Source organism: Thermoascus crustaceus (assembly GCF_041956765.1).
Source record: "Thermoascus crustaceus strain CBS 181.67 unplaced genomic scaffold VTN00scaffold_2, whole genome shotgun sequence".
Lineage (NCBI taxonomy): Eukaryota > Fungi > Ascomycota > Eurotiomycetes > Eurotiales > Thermoascaceae > Thermoascus > Thermoascus crustaceus.
In genome coordinates, this window is record NW_027192528.1 from 1531311 (window position 1) to 1545909 (window position 14599).

At 51.5% G+C, this 14599-nt stretch overlaps 3 protein-coding genes across 3 annotated transcripts; all 3 read right to left on the minus strand.

Annotated features, from left to right (window-relative positions):
- Positions 1-1649: 1649 nt before the first annotated feature.
- Positions 1650-4871, minus strand: VTN00DRAFT_4073 (uncharacterized protein; the record flags this gene model as incomplete). Its single annotated transcript, XM_069430461.1, has 1 exon — positions 1650-4871. The coding sequence occupies one exon, from the start codon at positions 4869-4871 to the stop codon at positions 1650-1652; it is 3222 nt and encodes a 1073-aa protein (XP_069289594.1).
- Positions 4872-7501: 2630 nt separating this feature from the next.
- Positions 7502-9952, minus strand: VTN00DRAFT_4074 (uncharacterized protein; the record flags this gene model as incomplete). The annotated part of the gene is made up of 5 exons (XM_069430462.1): positions 7502-7711; positions 7804-8397; positions 8456-8598; positions 8657-9388; positions 9463-9952. The coding sequence occupies 5 exons, from the start codon at positions 9950-9952 to the stop codon at positions 7502-7504; spliced, it is 2169 nt and encodes a 722-aa protein (XP_069289595.1).
- Positions 9953-10489: 537 nt separating this feature from the next.
- Positions 10490-14209, minus strand: VTN00DRAFT_4075 (uncharacterized protein; the record flags this gene model as incomplete). The annotated part of the gene is made up of 3 exons (XM_069430463.1): positions 10490-11185; positions 11236-14093; positions 14146-14209. The coding sequence occupies 3 exons, from the start codon at positions 14207-14209 to the stop codon at positions 10490-10492; spliced, it is 3618 nt and encodes a 1205-aa protein (XP_069289596.1).
- Between the last annotated feature and the right edge of the window lie 390 nt (positions 14210-14599).

Genomic DNA, 14599 nt, shown 5'->3' on the forward strand with positions numbered 1-14599 from the left:
AACATCCATAAGAGCTCATTTTATTAAGAATGCATTGCCAGGGCGAGCCCTATATCCAAGACCCGTACGGTACTATCAATATGTAGGCTCCACACATGTATACTACAAATCCGACAAATTAATGATATGGGAGAGAATCAAGGAGTATTAGTCATTAGTCCAGGATCCTCCCCGAGCAAATCCATGGGTAGGGCGATGTGGAAACCCCGTGGCGGGAATCAAACCCGCGGTCTTGTGTATGTAGATCACCCAGCGCGGCCTTATCACCATGTCACCCGGGCTCAGACTCCTACTGTGAGCCACGGAGATGCTCGGAAGGGATCATTATGTTTTGAGAAGGTAGTAGAAACTACTAACCTACTAAGGTAGGTACCCACCTAAAGGTACATAATGTGGAGGGGAGATAGAAGATAGCCAACTTTCAGTAAGGTTGCCATATTTTCAATTTGGCACCCGCTCCCCTACTACCTACTATCTTGGTGGATTGCTATTCTATAATCACATAATTTGAAGCCATTGGAGAGTATCTAGACACTATAATAGGTCATAGACTCTAGACAAAGCCAGACCAGATTAAGATACAGTAAAAGCTGCAAGGTGGATCTATGCCAAACATTCTTTTTCTTATTCATTTTTTTAACAGATTCTCTTACTTTCTTATCAGTCACAAATCAATGTCTGAGAAGGCTCTATCAGTTTATACTTTTATCCCCAAGAGCTTGGATAATGACAATAACATATAATATCATATCATACTGACGCCTTTTTTTATAGCAGTGTAGTCTTTGCTTCTCCATCTATTTACCTCTATCTGTGACGGCGCGGCAGACACCTAGGCGGTAAGGTAGGCGGTGTTGAGCATTCCTTTGTCTCTGGGATACTGCCGGTCCTACTTGCCTATATATATCACGTTACACGAAGCCCTGCGAATTCTTTCCTTTCTTTTCCCCTCATGCTTTCGATTCTGTATGACAAGCTACCATAGTTTTAGCTAATAATACTATGACTGAGCGCCGTCACACTATCTAGGTACCTAGGTCACTGGTATCTAATCTTTAATAATCTATCTACATGCATGTATATGCATACGCTGGCATATGAATTAGGCACATGTGTACTGTACGATCTAAAGAAATCAATGTGGAACGCAACAAGTCTCCTTCTCAACCATAACAGTTTCAACTTCTTTTATCTGAATGCCAGGTAGCTCATCAACCAACTGGACACGCAATACGTACATGGACATTCGTGCCGGTCACGACTCACATCATATAAACAAAACAAAAGACTTAGCCGCCCAGCCCATCAGGACATCAAGGAGAAGTGAAAGTCTTATATTACTCTCATAAAATAGCCAAGTCGGCTACCGTATGTTCAAAAAGAAAAGAAAAAAGGCTGACACACCAACAGCTTTCTCATCATCCATCCATCCGTTTGCTAGGATATATCCACACACGAATGGAAGTAAACAACAGACAAGCAATATGCAACAGAAGAAAGAGGTATCTCATCTAAAGACATACCGTACAAAAGTGGTATAACCAAGCCATCAAGCATGGGGCACATCTCGTTTCAGAATACACAGAGAAAATAAATAACGCGGACATTCCACCTTGTCTCGCGGGCCGGAATTCCAAGGGAGCCAAGGATCAAGGACTAAAGCCATCCTCTCCCTCTCTCCTCTCTCCTCCCCACGAGACTCGTGGACGATGAGTACGGCTGAACGAGCTTGTGGTGCTATTTCCGTTGTCATCGCCACTAGCACCAGATGCAGTGGGTTCTAAGCTGACGCCGCCCGCACCTTGCTTACGTCTCGCGGGCCGTGTGCCATCTGCGAACACAACCGAGCCTCTGACAACACGCGGCTCGCCATCGTCTTCGCTATCAGAGACAACAGCTTCCTCGTCACTCTCGTCATCGCCACGGAGCTCACCCAGAGCCGCCAGGCGTCGCTTGCGTTCAGCAGGGGTCTCCCCTTCGTCAAGGTCATCGGACCTAGAAACAGAGGTAGTGGGAAGACCGGCTGCCCGTCGACGCTCGGAAGGCGGGATACGTTCAGTTCCGTCGTCATCAGAGTCACGGCGCCTGCGAGATTTCGAGGTTGGAGAAGGGGATTCGGCGGCACTGAGTCGACGTCGTCGTTCCTGCGCTGCAGAGTCGCCGCTGTACTTGGCCAAGGAGGCAGCGATATCGGGAGCCGGGATGTCGCGTTCCGACTCACTGCTTTCAGAGGGAGACTCAACCGTCATCTCTAGGTCTTCCGGAATTTGCGTTGACGTGCCGCGTTTAGCCTGTTTGTGGGCAGCCTGCTTAACCGATCCGGGGGCATCGGTTTCATCGACCATCTCACGTCGAGCCTTGGGGTCCAGTTTCTGGAATTCCTTGATAAAATCTTGCTTGCTCATTCTGCGTCCCTGATGGCCGATACCTCCCTCCCCAACATCGCGGGCCAAAGTAAAACGGAGACCATCGTCAGAGTCTTCGTCTTCGTCCTTTGATTTCTTCTTGCCATCTTTGGATGGCTCGCCCGCTTTCTCGCCCATGCCAACCCACGTTCCCATGCGCGACAAACCTCGTTTAACAACGCCTTCTGGGGCACCTTCTGGAGCCGCCTCGGCGCCCTTTCGAGCTTTGTCCGCAGACGGGATGGTGTACTTCTTGACTACTTCACCATCCTCATCTTCGACGATGATAGTATTGCCGAATTGGTATGCATGCGCAGAGCGGCGGGTGCGGTCCTTGGGTTTCTTCTCGGACGGTTCGCCCTTTGGGGATTCCTCCTTCTCCTTTCGAGCAGCGGCCCATTCTTCCAAACGCTTCCGAAGCTTCTCGTACGGATGTCCCACCCTCTCATCAACAGCCTCTTGGATCTGTTTGCCTTCAGTCTTACCGTGCTGTCGACTCTTGGATTTCGCAAATTGCCCAGACTTGTCGCTTTGGAGCCTCCGGTGCTGTTCCATGACAACTGCCTCTTGTTGCTCGGCAGACTTGTCACGGACGTCTTCCGTCTTCAAGACATTACCCTCCTCATCCTCAATGATAAGGTTGTCGCCCTCCCTGTAGATTTCGAGCTCAGGCTCTCTTCCAAACCTCTCTCGTTCCTTTCTCGGCGGAGACCTCCCCCTTTCGATTCTGTTCTCTTCCTCGGTCTCTTCCTGCGCCTCCTCTTTCTGTACTTCCTTGTCTTCATCCGATGTCGTCTTTTCTTCCTCTTCGGCTTCAGGCCGTCTCACAGGCGCAATCGCAGACTGACTGATAGGACCCCCAGCGCCTGCGCCATTTTCCCGCTTCCGTCGTCTCAAAGGTCGCAGACTGGACGCTCGGCTTGCAGAGTCGTTGTCTTCTTCCTTAACACGACGGAGGAAGTTGCGAGGCAAGCCAACGGGAGGCAAGGTACCAGGGGGAAATTCCGGCATCTTCTCCGAAACCTCAGAATCAGCCCTGCGCAACGACATGGAACTCTTTGACAGAGAAGAGACGCGAGGCAGACGGTTCATCCACGACGGACCGTCCTCTGTCGTGTACGACATGGTGATCGTCAACGTGTTGATCCGTTTTCCAAGTGTGAAGACCGCTATCGAGGAGCCATGGACAATGATAGACGCGATCACCATGAAGGTAGTGATGGGCCAAATGAGCTGAACCACGTAGTAATTCTCTGAACCTGGACGGGGCCATTCCTGTATCGGCAGGGGCTGGGTAGACTCATGTTCCAACTCGGCTCTTGCCAGGATTGCAGCAAAAATAGCACCGACACCGATGGGACCGAAGTGGCCGGCGAAAAGAGCCTCTCTCCATGTTTTCACATCCGGGATGATGGGCTTCAAGATCAGCATAATCGGTATGCGACGGAAGAGAATGACGAAAATTGCAATGATAACGAGCCTCCAGGGGATGAGGCCGATTTCTGGAGCATTGTACTGGCCCCACGGGATGATCGAGCCAAAGTAGACGAAGTAAGCCAAGTTGAGTAGCAGATCAATGACGTTGGAGACGTGCGACTCCTCCGTCTTCTCAGTGAACCAGCCGTCGTTACTAAAGCCCACACCGGCCGAGAACCCAATCAACAGGTCATCCATGCCCAGCAGACTTCCAGAACCAGCGCAGAAGAGAGCCAAGACGAAGTAGAAGACCAGGAAACTTTCCCGGTCGATCAAGCTCTTCCGTTCAGCGAACTTGATCGCATGTCGGGCGACGTAGCCGACAGTGAAGCCGAAAATGGCGCCAGCAATGCATTCGTACAGAATCGTGACGCAGATCCAGTGGAGAGCGACCTCATTGGGGTGATGAAGATACCGAATGATATAGATGGCCAGATAGATGAAAGGAAACGCCATGCCATCATTGCATCCCGATTCGGCTGAGAGAAGATCTCGAAGATGTTTCGGCACACGTCTGGCGAACTTGCCCTTACCAACGACAGACGAGGCCAACACAGGATCCGTCGCGGTCACACAGGCCGCACACGCCAGGCTCTCCAGCCAGGTCAGCGGAGGGACCATCCACCAGATGAACAGGCTGGTCACCAGCCAGCCCCAGGTCATGACGGGCAGGAGGAGCAGGACGACCGACTTCCAGTGTCTCTCCATGTAGGCCTTGGGCAATTCGACCCCGACGGCGAAACACTGGACGACTAGGACGATCCGCGAGCATTCCAGGGTGATCTTGTCGACATTGCCCCACGAGTCCGGAACGAAGAGGTTGGCCGCATGGGGACCGAAAATGATACCGCACAGAGTTGCAACGGTGGCCTCGCCGATGTAGAGCTTCTCCTTCACGAACAGCGAGCAGAGCATGAACAGTGCTGTGAAGCCTCCAAGGATCATGTAGGCCACATGGGGCTTATCGATATCGAGGTGGTCCCACGCCATGGCGATGATCACCCGCCAGGTTGTTTGCTATGTCGCGCAAGTAGAACGAACGACCGATTCCCTCTCTCTTGTCCTCCGCCACTCAGTACCCGTGAAACGATCGAGGGTACGACCTCGAGGGTCGTTCAGAGGTCCTGTTTTCACCGCTGCTTCGACACTCACCAGCGACACTCTGCATGCCTTGTGGTTAGATCCGACGATCTTGGATGGGTGTTCGTAACGGGGCGTGGTGGTCCTTCTCGTCGAGGAGGGGCGGGATGCGGGGACGAAAAGAGGAAGGAGGGGAGACGAGAGGATCAGCCCCAGATCAAGAGGAGAAGAGGAAAGGAACCAGATGGTTAGGGACCACGCCAGGCAGCGGAGAGGCAAAGGAAGAAGAAGGAAATAGAAGACAGCCAGAAGGAAGAGAGAGGTGGACCAGACGCTGTGTACTGGACTCTCTAAGGCACCCGACCCACCATCCAGGCCAAGAACGCAGCGGAACGGGGAACGAGCCAACGAGGCCGGGCAGCTTGTCCGTTCTCTAACTCTTTTTTTTGATGCAGGGAAGTTTAGCTCTCAGGTCCAGGAGAGACTGAGAGAGGCGAGCAGTGTGGGGAGGCCGCCCAGTGCTCAGCGAGTCACGCAGCGTTATCGCAGGCTAGATCTGAGCTCCATCGACGATGACGAACAGGCCGGGACGCAGCGTCCTGCCCAGACCTTCACGACCCGCCCCAAGACGCGCGGATCCAATTCAATGGCAGTCAAGAAATCTGCCCGGCACAGTCAGGCCGGCATAAGCCTGGGAGAAGCATTCTGCTTTCTGGGCAAACCAGGAACAGAGTGTGCCGCACGCTTTGACTGCAGCAAAACGTCCGTTGAGCCTTTCTCCGGCCTATCGAGAAAGGCGGCATGCACGTTCGCGACAGAAAGTCAGCCGACTCCGGCTGGGCCCAGCGGGCTCGGCAAGCTCTCTCCGTACTCCGCTTTTTTGGCAAGGCTGAGACAGAGCCGCCGCAGGCGCGCCGTCACGTAACCGGAGCATTTCCGTTCTGTACATGCAGCTGCCAGCGATAAGTCCCGCGTAATCCTCCGTACCGTGACTATCACAGATACGGTAACTAACTGAAGATTACCTAACCTCTTCCACCTCCGATATCCTCCACTCCTCCGCTGCAGACCGAACTCCTGTACAAACACAGTATAGAAGAAGAACATCCACAGTGGAACTCCATATGGCCGGGGCCGCTATAGCCGACCACCAACCATGCCCAAGCTGACCTCATCATTGGTACACAGGGTCCCACGGCGCCGTCGAAACCGCCCCCGCACAGCGTCTTCTGCCTCCACCGGATCGTCGCCACCGGTGACGGTGACGGCGCATCGTGACCGCCTCGGGGCCGGGTCCTGATAGCCGGTTCCGCTTTCTTTCTTCGCCTCAAACTTGAGCAGTCAGAAGTAAACACACAGCTGCAGAGATAGAAGGGATGGATAGATAGATAACATCGTCATGGAGCATTTTAGAAGAACGTACGAAACGGATTGATTCCTTAACTCAAGGATAAACTCTGTGTAGTAGTAGAATATCCTGTTTAACTCTTATCTCCTTTGTCCCCGTTCTACTTTGGGTAACCAACAGATCCACCATAAAGCCAGGCTAGGTGCAACGGTTCTTCTGTCTGTTCTCAACGCCCTAGCTCCCTCTGCGGAGTACCTCTTTGTGGCTATGTCCTTCGTACACAAGAAAGTTACTACTGACAAGCATGATGTGATTTGGACTGACCGCTAGCAATCCCATCGATTCCTGCACTGGCTCACGTGGATCGAAACAAGTTTCTCCATTTACGCAGTATCATTACTTACCAAGTACTGTACGCAGTAGTACTATTGCCATACTGCCCGTCTGTACTCCATGTACACGAAGTACTGTACAGTACTTACAACTCTGCGGGGAAAGCGACTCGGAACGGGTACCTGACAGTGACTGCAGATGACACGTACCTTGACCGCCGGAACGGCTTTCCCCAACTAAATAACAAACAACCAGAGGATCTACGCCGTACGGAGTCCTCCCGGGCCCATGCCCGCAAGTCTGCACTCTCTCCTGGATCCTCGTCCAGGGATAGGGTGGATCCCGCAAGGGACGCGGTACAACGTCAAGCAATGACGGCTCGCAACGGGGCAGTCTTTGTTTTCCCGCTAGGCTATGTACGGTGCGGTGCGTACTTCACCGAAAACGAATCTGACCTATCCTATTCACGCGTTCTGATCGTGTCCAAGTCGGGCAATGGGACATAACGAATGACATCATTATAGAACAAAAGAGACAGAGAAAGAAAGTGTGTCAACCCGATCAATCAACCAAAGTCAACGCCTGTAGTATATCAAGAGAACGAAAAACACAGTCAAAAGCCACGTAAGCGCTGATCAGGGACGGACCGATTCTAGAAGCGTCCCGGAAATAGAATGACAGAGCATAACCAATCCACAGCAAACTGAACCGGGGAATATGGCCAAGATAGAAAAGAGGGGAAACATCATCGCTTGCTTGTCGTCCATCTCCAAAAATCTCATGTCTCGGGTGGCATGTTGATAATCAATCGTGTCGATCGCATGTTCATCAGACCCGGCGGGATCCACCACGTTGCTCTTTACTCAGAGGTAGGCATCCCTTCTACCTCCTCGCTAAGGGACTTCCAGTTGTCTGCCTGCAGCTCCGCGTACTTGACCCGCTCCTGACTCCAGTCCTGGTGCAAGCGGCTGATATGGTACTGGCTCTGCTGGAAGTAGAGGAGTTCGTCTCGGATGCATTCTTTGATGAAGACACCACGTGCGTGCTGCTGCACAATGGATTCCTTGTCCTGGATGGTGGAGATGTCAGCCAACCTCATCCCATTATGTAGAACGAGCGACTATTATTTTGCCTGAAGATGGTGTAGAGATGAGCTCTCACCTTGACAATTGCCTCCTCAATCCTTTCCATCTCACCGGGTTTCACAGTACCCTGAGGTCGAGCCCTCAGGTCCTGCAACTTCCTTTCGTTGTTTTCGATGCGCCGCTCTAGCTGCGGAATGTTGTTCCGGGCGTATCGATCCCTCCTGTCGAACATATCACGCACGCTGACAAGGCAGTCCCTCTGGCGCTTCAGGTCCTCCAACACTCCGTCGTACCATGCCTTGGCCTCGTCCTCCAGTAGAGTCTGACTTGCCGAAAGATGCTTCGCTGTAGCAGTGATACCTTCATTCAGCAGAGGAACATCGTTCGTGTCCACTGCGTAGGTATCTTTCGTAACTTCGGTCAAAGACTGCAAAGCCAAGGAAAATCGCAAATGGTCTGCAGCAAGCCCCTCATTGCGTTTAGCCAGACGCTCCAGTAAGGTACAGAGGTTAATATAGATCTCCGCCGAGCGCTTTACACCCGCTCGGACAGTATCGAAAATCTCCGTGAGATTCGAAGGCAGGGAGTCTTCAAGATCAGGAGGAAGAGCCCTTCCTGTAAATTCATCCTGGACAGATATCGTGGCCTGCTTACGCCATACCGAGAGTTCCTGTCGAAATCGGTCAAAATAAAGGTTCCAGAACAGTTTGAAATGATTATTGACTCACACTAGGTACGGTCAGGAACATGACCACAAGCTGTTCTTGGCTGAGCACGGGATGGCGGACGAGCGCGTTTACGAAGCGGACAAGTCCCCGACGGCGCTTCTCGAGGAAGGAATTTGAATCCGCTGCAAGGTGAGTGCCATTGACTTTTTAAAGAAGTAAGCGGAGTTTTAGGAGTTCAGCGAGCGTGCTGCAACAACGTACCTGCAACCCTCTTGGGGGGAAGAAGAGGAAGCTGACGGAATGGGTATCGCTTATGAAGGCAGTCCAACAGCCAGACGAAGTCGCTGTATCTTCTAATGACGGAGCTCCCTCTTCGCGCAGACTTAACCTCATAATTGCGGTGCTGGAACATAAACATGCCCTCCTTCTCGGGAAGAAGAGTGACCGTGATTACCTCCTCCACGCCTGATCCCGTAACCCGTCCTCCGCCAAGTGACCGCCTTCGAGGGCCAGGGCCTCCCTGATCACCCCCAGGTTGGCCAAATCCTCCCAAGGCCGGCTGGTCTGGATTCCCAAACTCACCGCTCGCGCCGCTATTGTAACCCCATCCGGACCCCGAGCTTGAAGGCGCATCGTCTGCTCGACCATTCGGACGAACCCCATTCGGAGATTCCGGCTGATTAATATTCTCAGCAGTCTTGTTGGACCAGCCATTCGACGCTGTTGACCGCATGCTGCCGTAACCGTTCAACAGGGGCCCATTTCCACCAGTTTGAGTGTGGTTATGATCGCGATGTAGGTCAGGGCTACCCCAGGGATCAGCCTCCAGGACTCCCAAGGATGGTTGTCGCATGCGTGAAGGTTGAGATGAGTTGGTTGCCTGCAGTGAGGTCTTCAGCTCAGGTGTTATCGCCCGCTCCGGTGGCTGGGTAGGCCCTTGCTCATCTTGGGCTCTCAATTGGTCGAGGTATGGGATTTTGGGCTGTGGCAGCTCTATATAGTATTAGTAAAAGTTCCTTTACTATAGGAGATAAAAATTATCAAAAGTATACTGATGATAGACTTACTCTTCCGCCGGTCATCAACTGTATCAAGCGTGAGATCTTCACCTTCCTGGGCCAGTCCAACGAGTGCTAATAAGACATTAAACTCGCTGCGTCCCAAGCCATTTGGATTTTCCTGTTGGCCAGGAACGACAAGGTCGAGGATAGTGGCCTGCTCTGCCGGACTCAGACCGCTGCTAGACAGTATCTCCTTCACACCTGTCAGGCCGACACCAGCCCCGACTTTATACCCAGAGTTCAATACCAAATCGTAGGCATCGATATAGCTCTCTGGAACATCAGTCGCCGGAAGGAGCGTCTTCACAAGCTCGTGTCTGGCCGTCCTCTTCGAAGCAGGGATGCTCCATGGCGAGTCGCCCGAATTGTCGTCAGCGAAGAGCGAAGAGACCGACCCTGTGCCAAAGGCTGGATCGTCAGCGAAGAGGGAGGATTTCACCCTGTGGGCTGAATTGCCCGTGGAGGACTCCTCCGGGGATGTCCCGAACAAGGACATGGAGGACGGTGTCGGACGTGGTAGATAGCTGCTGCGTCACGGGTGGAGGTGTCGGGCGTTCCCTATTATCGACTGGAGTTGCACTGAAACAATCAACTCTTGGCAGCTGCACAAGCAATCTGACAATGCACATCGACCATTAGTATGGTTAAGCAACACATGCAGTTGTCTATGCCTGCATGCCTGCGCGAGAAAGCCTGGCTTTCCACGATGATAAGAAGGCAGCTGGAGACTGAGGTGATTGTAGCAGGGTCCCGTTAGCGCGGGACCACGGGGCTTTAATGCCCGATAGGCGATAGCAACACCAGAAATCACAACATCATGATCCGATCCCTACTAAGTCATACCAATACAGCCTTGTCAAGCAGGGGCAGAGCCTTCAAATTCTAAATTCTATGTAAAGTTCAGGGAGCTATACGACCCCCAGCGTGATTTATATAGCTATTAGACTACAGACAACTGCTGGACCCTCATAAATGCACTATAACTCATAAACAATACACCTTATAACCCCACCAGTGCAACCATTTGTCTTCTTTAAAACCCACCGTCTCCAGAACTCTCAGAAATGCTTTGACTAGATCCCCTTCTCTGCTCTACCATTGGCATAACTTTAAAGTATCCATTTTGGACCAGTACGTCCTGCCATTCCTTACCCCCAGTAGCAAGCACCCGGGATGGATTTGTGTCGTTTGTGAACCATCTCTCTCTTCGAGTGTTAGCCTTGTCACCGCCCTCGAGTGCAGCCCTACTTGCTCTTGTCTTCCTCATCCTCTTGGCGCCGCCACCTTGCGACAACAGGCCACTTAGCTCCAACCGGTGCTGTTCCAGACGAAGGTCAAAAGCCACTATCGCGCGAACGTATGGAGCAAGGTCTTCGGAAATTGGAGCCATTCCATTCTCAAAGGATGGCGCTAGGCGTCCAGTAGGGGGTGGGAAAATATGATCCGCCCGCATAATAGGCTCGAATGCTGACCGGAACTCAGCCTTCGACATAGTGGGGGCTTTGATCTTCACAGCCTTCTTCATCACCTTCTCGGCGGCTAAGCGTTCGCTTTCTGGTTGACCGTCGCTGGTGAACACTCTGTTCAAAAGGACATCAAATGTCGATCCAACAAGAGCTGAGAGATTTGTATAATCTGCCTTAGGATCAGCCTGTAATAACGGGTAGCCTTCAACGTAGCTTGCTCTCTGTTTCTCGGGCAGAGAAGGTAGAGAAGTATCGAGGACATCCTGTTTATATTAGCCACTGCCATAAGAGAACCGCAGTGTTCCCAGCTTACCTTTGTTTGCTCCAATGAGCAACTGGGACAAAAGACATCAAGAGCACTTCTCATGTCCGCAAACTCAGCTTCACGACGCAGGAATTCGATGTGGGTTGATCGTGACTCTGTTCCAGCAGATTCCACATGTGAGCCATCTGTTATAACAGGATTCGCCCCAGCCATCTCTTGCGAGTCCTGTATGCCCAGCTGCCACCAATTCAGACTTTCAAGGCGAAGTTCAGCATCTCTGTCACCATCGGTTTTGCTGACGACCATATCCCGGCTGAACCAGCCCATAAAGCGCACATAGGTATTCAAGCTGATGACTCTGAGCGTGTCACCGTATTGATCAACATCTGATCCAGGAGGCCACCTATCAATCATCCAGTCAAGCCCCGACTTCTCACTACCAACCGCCATTTGACACCAAAAATCGAGCTCCATTATAGACCTCCGGAGATCATAGTTTGTGACGGAGTAAAGGTCACTAACGGCATCCCGATTGAGCATATGGCCCTCGTTCGCGGCGAGCAGAAGCAAATAGTCCACCGCCAAATCCTGGGGAGGAGGCCGATATCGTAGTATGGCGTGTAGGGAGAGATCTTGGAGAGGAACAAGATTTTCATCATTGCATGTGATGACGATGGGCCGCTTCGACTGGCTAATTAACGTCAAAACTCCAGTCCAGAATTGTTTGTCTTCTTCAAAAAGGATGTCAGCCTCCTCCAAGAGAATCAAAGACTGCCTGTGACTTCGAGAAGATTTCGAAGCCATCTCTTGTTCAGAATGCCTCTTATCCTTCCTTTGTTTATCATTTTTCGTAGTAGCCGGCTTGAAGAAGCTGGTCATTGTATTTTGCTTTGCATCTTCGTCGCGAAGGGTGTGAGACTGGTCCTCCGAGAGACTACCTGCCGCTTCGCCTGCTTCATTCAAGCGGTGGACAAGATGATTCTGGGCCATATCCCCAACACGTTCGATTATGTCCCTGGCACTCCTACGGCTTCCAGAATTGATCTCGAATATCTCAAAATCAAGCTCCTTTGCCGCTGCGTACACAGAGGCTGTCTTTCCACAGCCGGATGGACCACTGAGTAATATCGCGTTCACCATTCGGCCTTTATCAGCAGCGCCTTTTGAGCTAATAGCTAGATCTCCGGATCTGACGACCGTTCTTTTCGAAGAGACAGTGACACCGCCTGCCAGTTCGTCCTCCTCGGGGTCAGTGAGTTCATCCATTTCAGACGCTTCATCACCACTTGAAACGATGAATCCATCGAGTTTGTCTTCCTTCTTGCGTCGTTTGGCTCGCTTCCCGCCGTCGTCTGTTCTTGAATGCTTCGAATTTTGTCCTTCTTTCTTTGATCTACCTGTATCCACGGCAGAGATCATGAGATTCTTCAACCAGTCTCGTAGCATAAGAGCCTCTCTACCGGTCTGAAGAACATCTTCTGCAGAGGTCGGCCCATATTTCTGAGTCCACGGTACCGAATCAAAATCGCCTTTATCAAAGGCACTAAGAGATGATGATATCAAAGACTTGACTTTGGAAATAGCAGGATGACGTGCCTTCTGCTGAGACAGTTGGCTCGTAATTGCTTTTTGCAATACCCGTCCACTGGCAAGATGCCTCTTTGGTATCCGTAGACGGCAACCGTCACTTTCATCACATTGAGCCCAACACAGCTCAGCCAGAAGCACGTTTTCTGAATCGTGAATGCGGATAACAGAAGATTTAGCCTTTCTCTGATCTCGCTCAACGGGTCCTAAATCGCCACCGAGATCCTTATCCGATATTGTTTCAAGACCTCGAATATGGACTAAACCTTGAGGTGGCCAGAGAGGTTCAATGGGATCGGGATATTTTAAAAAGCGTGGTTTGACAAATTGATAGAACGACTTTCTGGAGTCCTTTGTTGCAGAAGTCTGGGGCGACTCACGAGAGTCTTTTGACGTTTCTTTAGCATCACGTATCTTCTCCGATGCGACTGTCACTGGATGTTGGCCTTTCTCCTGGGAAGGAGCGGGAGGTTCCGCCTTGCGGGTCGGTTTCTTCAGAAAGAAGGGATGAGTAGGCTTTGGAGGCTTTTCATCATTTTTGGGGGCAGTAGAACGTCTTGAGGAAGAATGTCTGTGTTGCCCGGTAAGAATATCGTCTATAAGCTTTCCGAAGGTCTCCCTTGCACCTTCGGCAGCACCGTATTTGATGACAGCCAATTTAGTTTCCGATCTCATTTTCTTCGGCACAGATCTACGTTTCCTTCCTTTCTTCTTCTGGTCCTTATCCTCAAATCGATCTGAGATTGGTGAACTCAGTAGCTTGCCATTGGGATTGAGCTTCAGCGTCTTCCTTTTCGGAGACTTCTTTTCTGGGCTGGCAGTAGGAGCTCCTGCAATAACAGAGTGGCCGTCTGTGACTCCAGTAACCAATCCACCAGCAAAGCCTTCAGATGCGGACCCGTCTGGCTGGCCAACAACAGTCATTTCAACCGGAGGATCGGAAACTCCTCGTTCGGAGACATCTTGCAAGGACGGTACTTCTTCGGTCGAATCAAGCCCATCCCACGCTTCTGTCTTTCTCCTTTTCCTCCGGCTCGAATTGGGATCCTCGTCCAATGTGGCATCCTGCGGGGTTGCTGGACATGCAGCAGGCGAGCCCTGGCGACTTAAACCCTGACAGGCACTTTCTCCTACACAATCCTTGACAGGAGGTGCAACGTCATCTGTTGAAGACGTTCGACTCGGAGACTCTAACCCACTGTAAACGGAGTTTGTAGTTTGGTCAGGGACATCGTCTGGTACGGCGAGCTCTCGGTCCGGAGTAGGGCATTTTGAACTGTGAGTCTGGGGAGGAATCGAGCTTGTCACATTGCTAGGGTCTGCTACAAATCAGTATTTTTTTTAGAATGAAGTATCATAGAAATCTCTGACATTTTCCAAAAAAGGGATGGAGGGTTCGCTGTTCTCCTTGGCCCATGACCCTGGCAGTAGCCATAGATTTAGTGGATGTTCATCTCCCGTTGTCGGCAAAATGTCGTTTTTAAATTTATCTAACGAATAAATAATGAGGAAGACAATATAAAACAAGAGGAAAATCCCATCAGAAGTCCATTGTTATTTGCAGGGGATGAGGGAGCAAGAGGAAGCGGACTAGCAATAATTAACATCCCGGGGAGAGAACGCGAAGCGCGCGTTCACGTGCTTCGGGCGGTACGTCAGTTACTGCAGGCGGCTCTGTCTGTACGGAGCGCGCTAAAGCCATAGCGTGCCAGATAGGGCTTGGCACCCCGGAACGGCGCAAAGTATCCCCGGCGAATTTTCCGCGATAGCGAATCTCTCGAGAAAAGAGCGCCTGAGAGCTTGAGGCCCAGCGCGGCGCATACAG